An 18808-nucleotide genomic window follows, 5' to 3' on the forward strand; every position below is an offset into this window, starting at 1 on the left:
TCCTTATGCTCAATTAGTTGCCCTCAGGCCTCAACAAAAATAATATTGTAGTAACTTTTTACTCATTTTGGTACTGCTAAAAAATCTAATAAAATTCCAAACACCGAGATGGAAATTTTGATCTTAAGTTAAATATTTCTGTTTCAAAATTTTACTGCAACTCTATGGCCCCAAAATCCTTCAGTAACTAGGTAAATTTGAAACTTTTATTAGGTGATAGGATATTTTATAGAAAGTTCTAAGCACAAAATACAAGTCCATTTCTAAAGTCATTGAACTAATGGAAATTGTTTAGTATTATAAGGAGTTGTTTGGTCGACGGTAATAGTTAATTCAATATAAAATCTCACAAAGATAATGCAGTATTTTGATTGACCGCTTAAAAAAATAATAATCTCTGTATAACAAATACAAGACTTGGTTGGCAATATTATAATACATGCATTAAGTTATATGAGAATCTATGTACATTATTTTATACGAGATAAAATATAAAGTACTAATACATATATTAACATTGCGAGATTAAACAATTCGAAAACAAAAGGAGCAACCTTTAAAAGCAAGATATTCAAGTATGTATATATTAGTAGTCACTGTATAAAACCTCTTCAGTATTATAGAATAAACAATCTCTCCATAATAATCCTCGCATAACAACAAATAAACAAACAACCCCTAGAAGTGTTGTTTGATTTGATATTCCAAAGAATTAGCCAAACGTCGCTATTTTTCGAGCCAGAGGAGAACAAAAAAAGAAAAGAAAAAAGAAGAAACAAAAAATAAAAAGAAAGCAAAAAAGGAGGCGGGAATGTAATCAAATAAAAGGCGGCAAACAAAAGAACTCTTCAAACCTAGGGGAGGAAAAAAAAAATAGAAACTCTTCAAATCCAACCGTCGCTTCACCTTCTGCTCTCTGCGGTAGCATCGTAACCTTGCCGATCGGCGTCGCCGCCACATTTCCGATCAAAGCTATTCAGGTACTCTATTATTCACCACTGATTTCATTACCGCCGTTTAAATTCGTGATTACTGAATCGGTATGTATCTGGCAATGTTAAATCCTATACTGTATTTGATTATTCCTTATCAACATAAAACCGTAGAATCATCTGAATTAAATCTTTGATTCACGTGATGCTTGTTGCTCTAGTCTTCTTATGGACTGATTATGAACTCGAACTTTCTCATTGTTGTTGTTATTATTCTGTTTGACTCTGTCGTAATGTAATGATAATTAGCAAATAGAAATGATTAAAGAAATATGTCAAGGCTATTAGCTGGTTTGCAAGTATGGAAGCTTATTGAGTAGTATGATGTTTTGGATATTGAGTGACTACTATATGCGTATCTAGGATTTGAACTTTATGCTTTCGAGTTTGGCATTCTACCACAACTCATTTGGTCTATTGGGTTCGAAATCAATAGTTTGTACTTATCTCATAAATCTAATAATACTCATACATGGCTCGTAACCAGTAGCACATGTAGGATTTTGACCAAGGGGATTCAAAAAAATAAGCGCCTAAGCACGCGAAGAAATCAAGGGTATTCAACAACTAATATATATGCATAAAATTATTTTTAACCTTAGATATATAGTATAATTTTCCGCGAAGGGGGTTCGGATGAACCCCTTCCATCCCCTAGCTCTGTCCATGCTCGTAACTCACTGTCTGCATCCGCCCCTGAGTATTAGAGGTACAAAATCAGAGAGATATATTCTTTGATCATAAAACTTTTTAGTTTATGCCCGTAGCTATAGGTTACAAAAGTTTAGAGTAGTAATAGCTCTTTATATTTTGAAAAGAACTTAGTTGCCTGAAAACTCCATCCTTGAAATTTTTGTAATACTACCTTATATAGCCCTCTATAGATGTCAAATTTAATTTAAGCATTGGGTATGTTAGATTTTGGAAAGAGAAGAATGGAGAAAGGTTAATCACAAATTTTGTAGTATAGTCTATTAACATTCCAGACAGGGTGAGATTTGGTCATAGTTTAGAGAGTTAACAGAGTATGGGCCTTTTGACCAATGTGGAAGTTGAGAAAATTCAGAGCCTTGGAACTTGTGTATGGGATTTTCCATCCTTTTTAGCATTTTGATAAATAAAAATAAATGATTTGTAGTTTAAGGACCTTATGCCCTCTAATGCCAAAAAGGGAAATACTCAGATGGTTATGGATGGGAGTCTCCGGATTTAGATAAATTATTCTGTTACTTTCAAACTTGGGGCAAGTGTATGGTGTATAACTTGCAGAATTTAGTAAGTTCAAACGTTTGCAGAGAGATGCTTTGTTGCTAACTTACTCCCAAAAGTAATGGCTTCACAGAAAATATTTTCTAGGTGATGTTTGATTTTAATTTGTGTGTATCATTTACTGCTGAGCTGTTATCTACTTTTCTCTGGGGAAGAGAGAGAAGTACATCTGAAATTTGAGAAGAGTTAGCGATAAATTATGAGTTCTATTAAGCATAATTTGCAGAGCCTTTTGCTGATAGGTGATCCTTTTTCCTATCTTAAAATTTTTGGTTTTGTATCCTTTGCTTAGACTACAGTCCATCTATATTAAGTTATGAGGTGAAACCCCACGGGTATGCATCTCCAGTTAACCACTTCTTCCACATCTCATAAATGAGTCTGTTAACAACATTTAAAGCAGTAGTTCATTCGGGGCATGAATTAAAAAAATATATCCATTGCATTGGCATTAACTGTTTGCACAATCAAACAATGAACGTTACATCTCAATTTCCCTACATCTATTATTGTTTGGTATTGCTAATTCTTGAAAAATGGCTCAGTTTGTGAGCATAAATGAAAGAATAGGAGATGTTTATTGTACACTACACCCTCTTTGCCAAGGGGTGACTTCAAATAATGCGCTGCTGTAACATGTAAACTTGTATCTCCTGTTAAGGTGAGGTTACTGAACGTCAACAATGTGTTAGTCATCAAATTCTTATCCTACTCGGCAGTGTTTCTCTACTTCATATGGGCAGATTTTGGTGTGTTGTAACCAGCAATCTTCTCTGCAGCAGCTCCCTCCTTTTTTCTGTCATCACTTCTATTTTTGACCAACTTACTTGCGGGGAAGTGCAATCTAGCAATGAGAGGTCGTGGGGCTCTTGTCTTGTGATCAAATCCCCTCACACAGACAAATCCTGCAAAATGCTTATTGAAAAGGACATCCACAATAACAGTTTGTACGTAATCTGACTGTAGACATTAGGTAACTCAATCACTTCTTTTACTAGGTTAAAGATAAAGTTGAACATGGTATAAGACACGTCTCCATTCCCATAGTGAGATAAGGAAAGGTGCTGGTATTTTGAGTAATTTCTTAAACAGTTGTATGACCTGATACAATTGCCTCGTATTTCAATAAGTTTTACACCTGCTACCTTATTATACTAATTGTTGCTCTCCACGAGTGTTATTCATTTTATGGCTTGTATTAATTTAGTTGTTCTTTCTTTTCTCTCTGTTCTTTAAAGAATAAATCACAAGTTATCTAGCTCTTATTTGCCGATCCAATTCTATTTGATCTTTTTAGAAGTATCTGAGCACTTAAGTTTGATGATTTTCATCCAAAATTGCCACCTAGTTTAAGTCCTAGGGGTGCACACTTTCTCCCTAGATTACAATTCTTTCCCTGTGAATTTGTACCGTCGCAAATTGTCTATCTCTTCTAGGTAGAATCATCACTTTGAAAAGTATAACTTGTGTACTGCTTTACTAATATCCTTAGTCACATTCATAAACTCTTGTATTTTTGGTGACAAGTCCAAGATCTTTCTGCTTGCCCTTCCATGGGTTTGTACCATTCAGTAATAACCGTTAAGTTAAATGAGCCTCGTTCTACTGCAGAACCATCAGTATTGAAGCGCGTTCCTATCTCACTATTCCACATCTTTAGCATTAACATACTTAACTCAGATCCTTTTTGTATACATTAAATAAGAGAAGCAAGAGAAATTGGCCTTACCTCTCCAGAAGCAGTGCTGAATTTGTTCTGTTGACAAGCCTGATAAAGATCAATGTTTATGTAGTCAGTAAGTTAAGGCTCAATTCTTAAGCCATGGATCAAACCACAATGTTTTCCTGAGCATTAGTAGGTACCTTTAAAAATTGTTGAGACAGAGGTCCCAAAGTACACGGTCCTTCTTGGCAGGGACCATAGCAATTTTCTTGGAACATTAATTGGATTAAGACTGGATTCATGATCCGCAAAAAGCTGCAGTGTAAGATCACATCTAATTCAATGATCTGGCATTAAATGTTTGCAATCAATAATATTCCATTTTCAAGTTGCATTATGAACAGTTGCTCTTGTATTTCTGAAGTATTGTTGCCCAAACAGTCTCCTGAAAATAATGATCAGATGACATGGTCCAGAGTTTACCTCATTGACCTGGAAGTATGTGCCATTGAGTGGGAAGCTCCCTCTCATTGCTGTTCGGCATGGTATCTGCAATAAGCTTGGTGTTTCAGAGACAAAAATGCAATGCTAGCTTATAGTTCTTCTACAGGTAGTTACTTTTAAACACATCTAATGCCTGGGCCACTTACCAGTAGTGTGCCTCTTACGGTTTGTGAATTTGCTTCTCTAATGCCATTGCATGAATAGCAATCCTTTTCATTGCACAGGCTCCCCGAGCCATTGGGATCACACTTTGTTTCAGGAGGTTGAATTGAATTTACAGTCTCACCTGGTGCCACATTATGCAGGAGTCACGACAACATAATGTACTGCAGACTAGAGTTCTAATTCACCATTAAATTGGTAGGCGCAATCAGTGACAGAACGGAGAAAAAAGGGAAAAAAACTGAAAAGCTGGTCAGTCTGTCACCCCGTACTATATGGGTTATCTTTTGGTGTCAAAAAGTGAAATATTGCTAATGCATGGTTTGGCTTCAGAATAGCAATTTGGCACTATGTTGAGAAACACGAACTCAAGTATTCTCCATTCACTAACTGTGCTCTGTGTGCATTAGTCGGTAACTCGGTATCCTGGAGAAGAAGATACTATTCAAAGAAAATTCGGTTGCATACCTGGTGTCCATATTGCCAGAAGGTATGGACTTGGGTCATCAGGTTCTCGTTTATCCAGCTGTGTTTGAAGATTATCGGGTTAGAATAAAGCATAGTTTAAACCAAATTTTATTAATGAAGCAACAGAAGATAGACAACTGACCTTTTCCAACAATTGATGAGAATCTGGGAGTTCGTACCTGCAATATATCAGAGTATTGACCATTAGTTTTGTGATCGTAACTGCTATAGCTTTTTGGCATGGCTTCATAGGTAAAACCGTGAAGACTATATACTTTGTAGGTGTTTATTAGCAGACCATTTGGTGTCATAATTGGTGGTGTTGAGAGGTGTGGGCTAGCAATACAAACTGGTACTGCCGCTTTATACATCTTCTCATTTTCAGCACACTGCAAATTTGTATAAATATCTGCATTGCACATTCTTTGCTGGTTGTGTTCTTAATTCCATACAATTTCATATTCACATTAAGTCCTACTACAATAATGTTATATTCTGCCCTGCCAAGTCCCATTTTTCCAGATTTCTAAATTTTACTTATATTGTTTACATCCCTACACAGGTAAACATAAAAAAAAAAATACTCAGGAACTTACACTTGGTGTTCTGTCCGTAGGCGACTGACATTTTTCAGCTTGGGAGTAGGAATTGAAGCTGCAACTGGATTCAAAGCCACCAGAGCTTTGGATAACTCACCTTCTTTGTTATGCCCTTGCAGAATAGTCTCCAAATTGGACGTAAACTCTTTCATGTTGAGTTCAATCATTGGAATTTCATCAGGATCCTCAATAAATCCATCCTCAATGTCACTTTCCAAAAGTTCTGGCAGCGGTTCTGGTGTTTTTGGTTCCTCAATAATAGGTTCACAATTGCTGGTAATGAGAGTTGTTTCTCTATCCAAGTTGGTTATCTCTTGAGGTATTGGCATTGGTTTGTTCAGGAAATCAGGGATGTTTCCAGCTTCAACCGGAGCACATGGGCTAATCATTCTTCCTTCACCTGCTGGGGGTAATAGCATAGGCTTGAGTGGGGCAGCTGCAATTCCTCCACCAGAGATTGGAACTGTCGAACTCACTATACTCTTCTCTTGTGGGCCGGGAAGGGCAAGTCTTGCACTGCAGGTAATTTTTCAACATGTTTGTCAGTTTTTCTCGAAATTGACAAAGTAATAATGGAAGTAAAGTGATGCCAGATTTTGCATCTCTAATGCAAGAGTTACATAAGTAAACAACCATCTCAGGAACACTTTTTAGAGCTCTACTTGTCAATTACTGAAATGATTTTGTGACTTTAACTTAACAATAAGGATTGCCTGAGTGGTTGACTCATGCAAGTATTTTGATGGATGAGATGAACGGATTTTAGCTGAGGAAAGGTGTATATGAAGCATTCAGGTTCAGATTGATTCACTCGTTTATCTCGTTTTGCAAGCAACTATTCGTGATAGCTAATGAATTTCTTAAAGAGTTCTGCTGTATTACTTTAGCAAGTGGCTATTTTTGGTTTGTGAAATAGCTTAGCAATTTAAGATGTGCTTTAACAAGGATTATGTATGTGCACACATATAGTTTTCCTATTTCCTTGTTATAAGTATTATTTATCATCATTGTTATCATCAGTATCATCATTATTATATTAATCTGAATTTGACAAGTATGGTTTCTGTTCTTAAGATTTACGTTTTTAAATTTGACACCATACTTTTGCCCCCAATTATGCTAACTCTTTTCATTTGAAGTTGTTAAAAAGAAGAACAAAGAAAACTTTAAGGTAACCTTATGTTAAGCCTCCTTATATTAAAAAAAGAAAAGATTGAACACATGGATGACTAACCTCGCGAAAGCACTAGCGAAGTGTCTGCACTCGGCTCGCAGTGGGCATGCATTACAATTTGGTTTGCTTTTGGTGCAAAAAACCTGTGCCAATTTTGAAATTATGCCATAATAATTCTGTCTGATGAGAGACAACCTCCCCAAAATAAGTCATACTCAGCATATTAAACTTGAAAATGTGCAGTTAAACTTACCTTTCCAAATGTAATCATGTGGTAGTGCAGTTCATACCTGCCAATACATTCATGGGTATGTTAGAGCGTCCTTTAGATTAATAATTGCATGTTTAACCAAAGAAAAATTATAATGAGGTCTTGAGAAAGTACAATGTTCTTTGGTCGAGCTTGCACAGTCGTGGCCAGAGATACTTCTGAATTGACTCCAGAACCGGATACCTGTGCGGAAGCATGAATGATAACCCGTATAGTAGATAAAGTGCAGTTTTGAGGTTTTGCTTTAATAACTTACAGTTCAAGAAGATGCAACTGCAGTGACTCAGGAAGTGGTTGGAGAGGAACCCATCCTAGTCGCACAGCAATTCGTCCAACATTTGTGTCAACCTGTCAAATTCAACTTTGAGTTCTAGATCAAGTTTGTAGGTCATTGCAAATTGGCAAGTGGATCTTACTGGAAAAGCAAGGTTGTGAAGTGTTAATAGCCGCACACACTCCACACTTTTCAGGCCCAGTCCACGAATACTTAATAGATACTCTCTGCAGTAAGGAACAAATAATTTAGGGGCAGGTAAACTCATGAAATTTTTAGTGTATTAGTGCAAGGAACTTACTTTGCTTTTTCTGGGGCCACATCTCTCAACCATTCTAGGTCAATACTTCCATGATCCGTTACCAGTCTATTGAGGAAGTCCTGCACAATAAGAAATTATCCTTTATGAATCTTTATTTATCCGACGAGGTCTCTTTTCTCCTTGCGACTCATCAAAATATGTTTAGTGCTCTGTTACCTTAATTCGCTCTGCCAGCATGTTGTTCATCCCTCGTTCCTTAATAGCATCAGAGATTTCTTTAACTGGTGCGCATCTAACTGCTTCATAGTTCAGTGAGTCCATTGCATCCTTGCTTCTTTCTTTTTTCCCACTCTTTGGTTGGACTTGCTTTCTCAAGCTATCCCAGTCAAAAGCTTTCTTATCTCCTTCCTCAGTTTTCCTTTTTCTTGTATTTGAGATGCTGGTGCCTGTTACACTGGGTTGCTCGCTTGAAATATAAGCTTGAACTTCTGCATGTGATTTGGTTATATTGCAAGAGTTTCTTGCACGTACTACGAGGTAAGAACTACAGATGTATGTAAATTAACAATCTTATTTGCATATTTTGGGATATAAGGATTACCTTCTTGTCCTTTAGCAATGGCTTCTGCACGGTTTACTGACTGTCGGATGCAAGTGCTTTCTAGTTGTGAGGCCATTGACATCTCCTTTGGATGGCAACTTACAGAATGTTGATAATTTCCATTGTGAGGCTGCATTTGTAAGTTTCCTTCCTCTTCTCTGTGCTTACTTGCAAATGCATAATCTTTCATTCTTGATGCATGAACAATGGGCACTGTGGTTCGCTGAGCTGTCAAAGTACTTGAACTTCCTGTTATCTGTTTCACCCTTCTGCTCAGGAAGTCTACTCCTTTTGCGGCATTGAGTTCTGGAGTTATTGAAGTCAAAGGGGAGGCAATTTCTTTCTCACGGCATGCTGTTTCATATTTTCCAAATCCTGGTGTCATGGTCAACCAGAAACTACTGGAAGTTCTTGCTGATTTTTCTTGACCCTGAACATGTGGATTGATTGGATAACCATGCAAGTACGTCTCAGCATCAAGAGTTTGATTATGCCTGATACCCGCTACAGCTACTGACTTATGATTCCTGAAGATGGGCATATTTTCTGATTGTGTATTCCTCATAAAGTGACTCTGGTATTCCTGGAATGCAGCAGGCCACTTTGCCGGCAGAGAACAGTTTGCTCGAGTGCTATTCTTGTTCAAGATGGGCCAACTTGGTTGGTCTTCACATTCCGAGTTGGATCCGGAGCTTGACCTGAGTTCTTCATTGGCTTGAAGAATGAGAGAGTCAGGAGAGTTTTGTGATAAAATGACTTCCTCTTCTGTTCTCTTTTCATGCTCACTTACTAAATAAGCTCCAGTTGTTTGAATGCGATCTTCCATTCTGTGCTCACATGATTCACTGCATGGTATGGAGCCTTGATGACGTGTAGGCACCTGTAGTCTAGCTTGATGATATGTGATAGTCCCATCTGGATCTATTATTTCAACTTCTGGTTCCTCCACTACTGTGTTACACCCATTCTGGGAGAGGGTATTCTTGGTGCTTGTCGGTGGAAACTTGGCTGCAAGGCACATGAAAGCGGAGCTGCAAGAAAATAAAGTAAAATTTTAAGTTATCAATTTCTATTATTAACTATGTCCATTTGATGGTTTCCAACCATCAACAATTACCTTGAGAGATGATCTGAAACATTCTGTGTGAGGAACACTCCGATCACTGAGTCGACTACAGATCCTTTCCAAGGCGAGAACCTCCTGTCTCCTGCAAAGTTTTTTCAAATTATTTGTGTAGTTGGAATTGATAGCATCATGGTAACATCTATATATCTATATCTATATATATAATAGGAACCCTCAGGGGTTGGCCTGGTGGCAATTGACTTGAGCCTTGGGGTTTGCTCCCTTTCAAGGTCTCAAGTTCGAAACTCATTGGGTGCAAACAATTTCTGAGGGCCATCGGACTGGGTAAAAACCTGAATTAACCGTGGTGCACTTGCGGGAAACTCCTTGCTGAGGGCCTGTGCACCCCCGGGATTAGTCGGGGCTCAAAGAGACTCGGACACCCGGTGCAAAATAAAAAAAAAATATATAATAGGAGAGGCAAAACAAGGATAGAATGACAAGTGTCATCTATCTATATATCTATCTATATATAATAGCAGAGGCAAAACAAGAATAGGATGACAAGTGTCATCACCAAAAAAATCTCACTTTTAAAAAGAAAAATAAATAAATAAATAAAACACTTGGCAAAATTCAAGGATAGGATGACAAGTGTCACTAACAGAAAAATCCTAATTTTAAAAAATAAAATAAATAAATAAATCAAACACTTAGCAAAATTAATAAATAAAAACATGGAGGACAAAATCTTTATTAATAATTAATAAATAAATTAATATTTTATTTTAAAGAAAACTATTATAAAAAAGAACAAATATATAAATAAATAAATTCAATGTAGATATATGTAAAATGATAAGACTAATTTATTTTTTGAGATGAGAGTTTTTTTGAATAATAATAATTGATATGGTCATGCTATATGTATGGTCATGCTATATGTAAAGATATAATTTAGCTTATTATATTTTTTTAATTAAAATTTCATATTAAATACAAACGGGAAGAAGAATTTAATTTAATTTCTTATTAAAAATAATACAAAATAATAATTATTAGTAGATTTATGAAATATAATAAAAGGATTTCTCTATTTAACCTTTGAACTAATTCACCACCATCCATTTAGAAAAATAATATAATAATATTCACATTATAGATAAGCACTAAATGAAAAAAGTTAAAATATTGTAGAATAAAAACTAATGTATAAAGAGGAGAATAAATATAAGGTGATTATATCCACGCTTTAAATTTATTTGATAAAATTAAGTAAATAAATAATACTCAAAAATATTACTGATAAATTTAAATATCGACATAATTTGATAAAGTCATACAGAATAAAGTCAAGTTAAATTTTAAGAATAATAAAAAATTATATTCATTGAGTTATATTAAACTGCATATTTATTAAATATTCATATTACTATATACTTTAGATAATTGAAGAATTCTGTACACTATATTACACAATAAATTAACAACTAATATTTATTAAAATAATATGATATTTTAAAATTATAGTTTTATAAGATTAATATTCTGTCAAATTATTCGCGCATCGCACGGGTTCTAACACTAGTCAATTCTATTAATACAATGTGGTCATGGAAATGAATCCCAATTAGTACGTCTATCGTGAAACTTGTTTAACTGCCTTTAGTTTCTCTACAATTCCGATGGTTATCTCTTTTTTTATCATTAGTAACTGATTAGCAAATTATGAGTTTTACAGACTTTTCATGCATCAGTTATGCCAGACTTGAAGATATACAATTTAGTTTCTCTTGTTGATAATCATGGCTGAACTTCGTGACTCAGCATGTTTCACCCTTTTTAGGTTACTTTTTGTATTCACTATGTCTAACTACAAACAAACTTATATGCTGTTTTTGGACATTTTACACTGTAGGGCATGATGCCACCACATTCAAAATACGCAGCTCCTTTTTGTACATGACCCTAGAGTTGTTTTATTCTAAGAGTCTTGCAGAGCAAATTATAAAAAGCTTTTTTTTCCTTGGATCCAATTGTGTTAGAATACCTATTTTGTTTTGCAGCTAATGTTTTGATATTTTGTTCAGGCTTTAGCTTTGGCTATCTCATTGACACAAGTAAATGGTGGGACCAGATAATCATTTCAGAATCAGTTGACTTCTAAGTTGAAGAATGAATGATATATGGATTTTTTGTACCTTGAACAAGGCGCATTCGTGCGACAAAAGAGTCTACTCGTCCACGGACGACTTTTCTTTCATCTTCCCACCATTTTTCGTTGTTCTTGTCCGTTGTCTCTGCACCTCCTTCCTTCCCCATTAAGAGGTTCCAAAGTCTGTTGGTCTCTGGGTCAAGGTCCACTTTGGGCCGTGGCTTACGTCTTTTGATGGGATCAAATCCCTCATATGGGATAATAGTGCCATCTCCCTTGTATGGAACAAGGGCCTTTTGCTCCTCTTGAGCAGAATATTTCTTGTTGTCACTGATAACAAGGCGTTCCAATCGGTGTGTGATCATATCGACTGCCGCTGCATATCTGCGTGTTCCTTGTAAGCCTGTGTGAGACACAAGAAGGTTGTAGTTGTTATTGGAATCTAAGATTCTTCATACTTTGTTTAAGACTGGCACTACATTTGCTGGAAAAGAAAAAAAGGAAGCAATAAAAGCAAGAGTGATGGAATAGCTGCAAAAGGATACCTCTAGCTTTTGTTGGGAGATGTTCGTCACCTCGTAATTTCTTGTTGTCTCTTGTAAGCATCTCCCCCTTATTGAATAGTTCATTGGATGATGTCTGCCCCATGTTCTGCATCCGTGCTAGCATGTTATTGCGAGAAATTCTCCTCCTGATCTCTTGTACAAACATAGAGAGAGCTTGGGGTTGAGACTGAAGATTCCAGTTACTACTTGTGGCCTGCGCTTGGGGTCCATGCCTTTCAGTCAATTGTTGGGATATTTTTTGAGATATTGATTGTGTATAAGAATGGGATTGAGATGGGGTTGGTTGCTTTTGAAGGTTATGTTTAACAATCATGGGACTGGCGCAACGCCTACTGCCCTCACCATTGGCTCCACTACCTGGGAATCCATCATATCTGTTTATGCTCAAGCTAGTTGACTGGAATTTTACTGAGCCATGCGTTGAAGCCGCAGTACTGGAAGGTATACCAGATACTGTGCCATATATTTCAGAATCAAACTTTGTTTTCTTGTGAATCTCTGAACCTCCTAAACCAAATGTGCTGCAATTTCTTCTAATATTGTCAATCCCTAACATGTCTGAGCACACCGATCCCATCTGGCTAAAACTTTTAGGTTGAAACTCGGAAATGTGGCACTGATCTCTCTTGGATCCTCTTTTTTCATGTGCAGAAGCTGTGTCTCCCAAAAGCAGAGGTGTCCTTTCCGGTGCCAGCTGCCTTACTTCGTCTCTCTTTGGTTGAGTATCTTTTGCCTCAAAGACAAAGTGGCCTATTCCAGCTTCATGAACTGGCACTTGATCACACCCAAGCTGAATGCTGTTTTGGTGCTGATTAACGTTTCGCATGCTTAGACTTCTTGCAATGGCATTCAGTGCCTGGTTCTTTTTTGTAAATTGATTTGCTGAAGGAAGTGGCAATGCCAAATCTTTTGGCTTTTCAATGAAGGAACTGACTACATAAGGTGCAGTTTCTGTTAACCTTTTCTCTGCAATTTCTCCATTCTGCTGATTCTGCCCAGGTGATATTGCAGAAGCCTCCATGATAGCCAAAAATGACTCCATATCTTGAGAACTCAGGTTCAAATCAAAAGACTCCTTTCTTTGCTGATGTTTTTCTGCTTGGCTGATATTGGTACTGGCCAGGCTTTCATTTTTTGTTCTGTCTTCAAAATATAGCATTCTCCGACATGATTTTGCTGTGTCTCCTGCATCAGGAGCTCTGTCCTTGTCACCAGCTTCAGTTTGTTGGGTTGTTGAAGCTTTTAGGCCCTTTTTACGAACATACTTCCTTTTTCCTGATGTGTTCTCATTTGGAGTACTATTTCTTGGGGCAGCAGGCTCAACAACTTCAGTTTGTTCGAGGCCCTTTCGGCGGACATACTTCCTTTTTCCTGATTGGTTCTCATTTGGAGTACTATTTCTTGGGGCAGCAGGCTTCGGAGTTCTTTTGGTTTTCCCTTCTATTACTACCTTCGGCCGGTGTTTTCGCCTTTTGGGAGGTTTCAGCTGTGGTGTCTTGTTCAGGTCAATGTCTCCATTACCTTTGTTGTCATCATCAATCTTTTCACCCAATGATGTTGTTGCAACCAATGAATCTGCGACTTTCTGTAACTGTTTATCAGAGTGGTTATCTTTGGACTGCACAGACCTGAGAACATTCTCCTGCTTATCTTTCTCAAGACTAGAGCTTTCTTCTATTGAGAAATTCTGTCTCTCAAAATGCTGGTCATCCTTGAATTGCTTTTGTTCTGGTGTTACTGGTGCAATTGGGAAGAAACTACTTCTGCTTGAACCTGTACCAGCATCTGGTGTCAAGGATGAGTACATGGATTTATTGACCTGATATGGGCCTAGAATTCCATCTGTAAGGAAAAGAAATTGGATATAAACTAGTGATTCAGAATAAAATATCATGATATATGCCTGTCAAATGGGATATTTTCTAAGCTTTTACTCGACTAACTTGCCATCAACATGCTTATCTAACTAATTTTTATATTGGAAATGACTTATCTGATGTCAGAGAATCCCTAGTATATGGAATTGAAGAATAATTTTATGTTAATGTATTGTACCTGGTAGTTATGAGGTCTTTCTAGCACTATTGCTATACATAGTTCCAATCGGTTCTCTTCTAGTACAATGGGGATTCTAGTACAATGGAGGTTTGTTGTTACTAGAAAAATAACATTTTTGTTTGGTTTATCTAAAATTTTCCTGTCTTTCCTGTATTATCTTTTTCTGCCAACACAAGTTAGAAAGACCTCATAAATGGTTAACTCACCAAGTGGTAGGCGCCGGTTGCTGTAACAATCAAATGTCTGATTTGGAATAAACACTTGACTCTCGTTGAGAAAATTCAGACCTGCCTGAAGCTGCTCATATCTGCTTTCGACTTGAGAATATGAATTCTGAAAGGTTGATAAATCATTGAGGTGGATGCTATTGCTTGATCTTCCACTGGTGGAGGGCATATATGATTGGTTCTTCATCCCCAACAATTCTGCTAATGAATTAACTCTAGTGCAAGCAGGCCTACCGTGACCTGGTACATTTTCACAGCGGTTGATATCTATATCAGAGCTTCTGCAGTCGACTGCTGCATTATTCCACTGACCAATATAATCCTTATTCAAATTCACTGGGTTGATTGGATTCTGAACTGCTCCTGTACCGTGAGCAGGTTTTTGTAAGAAGTTACCATAAATCCCAAGCAGATCCTGCCAATCTGACCTTTCCATCTGATTTCCTTGCATTTCAGCTGGAATAAGATCGGGACTTTGCAAAACTGGCTTTTGTGAAGTAGCAGGAACCCAAGGATCCCCATTTTGGATAACTCTATTCCCTTGGGGAGTTGAAAATCTCCCCAGATTCATCCTCAAATTGTAAGTGTATTCTTTTCACTGTCTAATTCATCCCTTGGGAAGACTTTTAACTGTTGGAAACTGACTTCGTTTTGACTCACAGATGAGACTTCACTGTAAAACCCACAAATGAAACTTTCAATCAAAACAGCTTCTACTTACGTGGTAGGAGAACATGAATAAAAAACTGTTCTTTGACATGAAAGCATAAGAAATTTCATCACCCATCTAAATACAGAAAAATCCTTGAAATCTCGAAGTTTAGAGAAAATATCAGAAACATATATAAAGGCAGATTCCAAATTTTAGCCTCAAGTCAACATGCAACAATAACTGGACCAATTAACAAGTATCAATTTTCAGTATGTATATAAAAATTTTATTGTAATACATTGTACAATTATAAACTTATGCATTACAATTGTTCTTGCTGAGAAGTGAAATTAAACAAACAATTTCTTAGTTCTGCAGTTGTATGCACATCACTAATTCAAGTCGTGAATTTTGCTCTCTACAGCCTACATGAATTGCTTTTATTTATCTCTTAAACCTGTTTTTATTTCCATCTATACATGTACCAGTGGGAAAATCAACAATTGCTGTTTAAAATAAAGTTCAATAATATTTTATAGTAACCCATAAGAAATGGTACAATCATCAATAAGAAAAGAGGAATGGGAACTATGTTCATATAGAATCTCATTCTCGAAAGGAATATATGACTGCATTTTTCAGTTTCTTGCTTTTATCTAAGTTTTTGCTCAGTACTTCAACCACCATATCCATACGCAGAAGTCATTAAAAAGCAAAGGAATGCTGATTACGAATTAGCAATCTCACATAGAACAGTTACTCAAAATGACAAGGAGGAGAAAGCAAGTGAATTGGAAGAAACAGAAAAACAAAGCAACAAATCAGAGATAATATAAATCGGAAAATCACAGTGAATTTGGGGGAATTTAATTCTCACAGATCAAAGGTGAAGATTGAAATGCACCCAGATGAATGAAACCCAAAAAATCTTCACACAGAATCTCCAAAATGATTCTGAGTTGAAAATGCGATCACCTACTTTTATGGGTTGTTATAACAAAATAAAATTAAAGACCAGTTAAACATGCAAAGAATTTAATAAATTTGGGACAAATATTTAATCTTTAACAGCTAAACTAACCGATCTTTAGCTGAGTTCAGTTACCGGAGTGAAGTTGCTTGAGAACCAGTCAATGCCGGAGAGCCAAGTCAGTCTTGTTAAAAAAGAGAGAAAAAAGAGAAATGAGGGACAAAGAAGAGAGAGAAAAAAATGTAGGAAAAAATTAACATCAGAAGTAGCAACCCTTTGGTATACGTTAAAAAATGTTGTACTATGTTTAGGCTGGTTCCATTTCATATAATAAAGGGTAGGGTGGGTTGGGGGTGGGGGGTCCAGAAACTTAGGCAAAGGCTACATTCAAAGCACAAAATCCTCATTTGCTACCACGATTAATAGACGCCCAATAAAAGTAAGTTAAGATGACGATTTTTCTTATTGGAAAGATTTATTTAATGGTTCTTAATGGTTCAGATAATACTTTATTACAATTTAGTTATATTTAGTAACACTGTTTAGTGTTTGTTTTTATGATTTTTGGCCAAATTTTCTATACAAGCAGAGTTTAATGTGAATGTCGTAATGCATATATTCTGACTGTTGGTGAAGATTGGCGTAATGCCTATCTTTTGACTGTTAGTGAAGATTGCCGTAATGCATAAATTTTGATCTTGGTAAAAATTGTTGAGATTTTATTTTTTTTAAGATGTAATATTCTTAAAATGAGGGTGAATGGGAAATTGAGGGAAAATAAAATTTTGAGTAAAATTTTAAGTTTCTCCCTCTTAACAATGAGACATTGTCCCATATTGGAAGTGGAAGACATTTTTGGTGGGTATATATATAATTGTTCTTCTTGTAGCTCTTAAAGAGTTAAGAAGAAAGCAAGCCTCGCGCCGTCGTCGTCGTCGCTCACTCGGCTACGGCTTCGGATAATGATTGATTGATTAAATTTTTGGACCAAATTTATTTGTTAATAGTAAATATTAACGTAAGATTATGCGTATTTGTAACGGATATTTTCCAATCCGTGTATTGATAATTTGGCAGCCGGATAATGGTCTTCCCACCATGAAGTGCTTGCTCCACAAACATGAAGTGCTTGCTCCACAAATATGTAATGCTTGCTCCACCATGAAGGGTGGACGTTTGGTCTTGCACTCCTTCTTGGCTGCTATATATATGAGCAGCAAATGTTGAAGAAATACTCAACTCAACATACAATTCGCTCAACAAATTGGCTATACATTGCACTCCTTCCTCTCAGAACTTCCATACGTTTTTTCTGAGTATATACTCCTTCGTTCTGCATTGTTTTTAACTTCAAACAAAGCAACTGTAAGTGTGATTTGCTACCGAACTTTGTATTCGCCGAAACACTGGGGTTTGAAGTACCGCTACACCAGTGTGTTATTCGTTCTATCCTGGGAGGAAATAATCCATTACCTTGGGTACTAGGAGGGGATTAAATTCCTTAAGGAAACACTGTGAATTCAGTGGGCTTGAATTTATAACTGTTTCATTACGTTAATTTATATTTTGCAGAATTAGAATTATTATTTACAAATACAGCAATATTGACGGGGAATAACAATCTTAAGGAATTTATTATTTATTTCTGTATTTGTGTTATTCTAATTATTCTGCAAACTAAAACCTTTGTGGTTTGTGTACTCCCGTTTTGGAGAGTTAAGCCTTCGTGGCATTTTGTTGGATATTAAAATCTACGTGATTTTTACTCCAGTTTGAAAACGTGTATTAAACGTTTGTTTGTGTCATTCTTTTACAGAAAAGATGATGACTGAAAACGAAAACCAAGCTGTTCCGATGGCGACTGCCAACGCAACAACAAGCCGAACACCGGCGTTGGCACCAGCAGAAAAACCCGGAAAATTTTCTGGGATTGATTTCAAGCGCTGGCAACAGAAGATGTTCTTCTACTTGACTACGTTATGTCTACAGAAGTTCATCAAGGAAGATGTTCCTGATCTGCCGGATAAAACTCCAGATAATGAACGCTTTCTCGTGATTGAAGCGTGGAAGCATTCTGATTTTTTATGCAAGAATTATATTCTTAGCGGACTAGATGATAATCTGTATAATGTATACAGTAGCATGGAGACATCCAAAGAATTGTGGAATGCGCTTGAAAAGAAATATAAGACTGAAGATGCCGGGATGAAGAAATTCGTTGCCGCAAAATTTCTGGACTACAAAATAATAGATAGCAAGTCTGTTATTACTCAAGTCCAGGAATTGCAAGTGATTATTTATGATCTACTTGCTGAAGGTCTTGTAATCAACGAAGCATTCCAAGTAGCAGCAATGATTGAGAAGTTGTCTCCATTGTGGAAGGACTTCAAAAATTATTTGAAACACAAACGAAATGAAATGTCCCTTGAAGATCTCATTGTTCGGTTGAGAATCGAAGAGGACAATAAAGCTGCTGAAAGGAGAGGCCGTGGAAATTCAACAATAATGGGAGCAAATATTGTTGAAGCTAACAAAAAGAGGAAGAAGGCTTCTGGTCCGAAATACAACCCAAGCAAGAAGCGGTTCAGTGGAAACTGCTACAACTGTGGGAAAACCGGACACAAATCTACGGAGTGTCGTGCTCCGAAGAAAGACAAGAAAAGGGGTCAAGCAAACATGGTAGTAAACCATGATGATGTTGATAACTTGTGTGCCATGCTCTCTGAATGTAACTTGGTGGGAAATCCTAAACTGTGGTGGTTTGATTCAGGAGCCACTCGCCATGTTTGTGCAGTTAGAGAGGCTTTTGCTACCTATGCTCTTGCTGAACCCGGAGAGACAGTTTATATGGGAAATGCTTCAACAGCAAAAGTTG

The 18808-nt window shown here is 36.7% G+C and overlaps 1 protein-coding gene and 1 long non-coding RNA gene across 4 annotated transcripts; one reads left to right on the forward strand and one right to left on the reverse strand.

The window, feature by feature from the left end:
• Positions 1–657: 657 nt before the first annotated feature.
• On the forward strand, positions 658–6682 carry LOC108943889 (uncharacterized). Its single transcript, XR_001967877.3, has 3 exons — positions 658–980; positions 4366–4534; positions 4734–6682. It is a non-coding gene; the product is annotated as an uncharacterized lncRNA (long non-coding RNA).
• On the reverse strand, positions 2685–16219 carry LOC104089011 (DNA glycosylase/AP lyase ROS1). Of its 3 annotated transcripts, XM_009593814.4 has the most exons (22): positions 16045–16201; positions 15841–15938; positions 14291–14984; positions 12006–13868; positions 11507–11863; positions 9357–9447; positions 8240–9270; positions 7855–8126; positions 7678–7757; positions 7519–7603; positions 7359–7450; positions 7217–7285; positions 7085–7121; positions 6892–6974; positions 5655–6173; positions 5201–5237; positions 5059–5116; positions 4575–4714; positions 4408–4473; positions 4125–4239; positions 3991–4029; positions 2685–3166 (listed from the first exon to the last, which is right to left on the reverse strand). In XM_009593814.4, the coding sequence occupies exons 3-22, from the start codon at positions 14880–14882 to the stop codon at positions 2988–2990; spliced, it is 5805 nt and encodes a 1934-aa protein (XP_009592109.1). In that variant the 5' UTR covers positions 14883–14984; positions 15841–15938; positions 16045–16201; the 3' UTR covers positions 2685–2987. The 3 variants fall into 3 exon arrangements, with proteins under 3 accessions (XP_009592109.1, XP_009592108.1, XP_009592107.1); XM_009593813.4 differs by lacking the exon at positions 15841–15938 and having other exon boundaries at positions 16069–16219; XM_009593812.4 differs by lacking the exon at positions 15841–15938.
• Positions 16220–18808: the final 2589 nt, after the last annotated feature.

Source organism: Nicotiana tomentosiformis, chromosome 5 (genome assembly GCF_000390325.3).
Source record: "Nicotiana tomentosiformis chromosome 5, ASM39032v3, whole genome shotgun sequence".
Classification (NCBI taxonomy): Eukaryota; Viridiplantae; Streptophyta; class Magnoliopsida; order Solanales; family Solanaceae; genus Nicotiana; species Nicotiana tomentosiformis.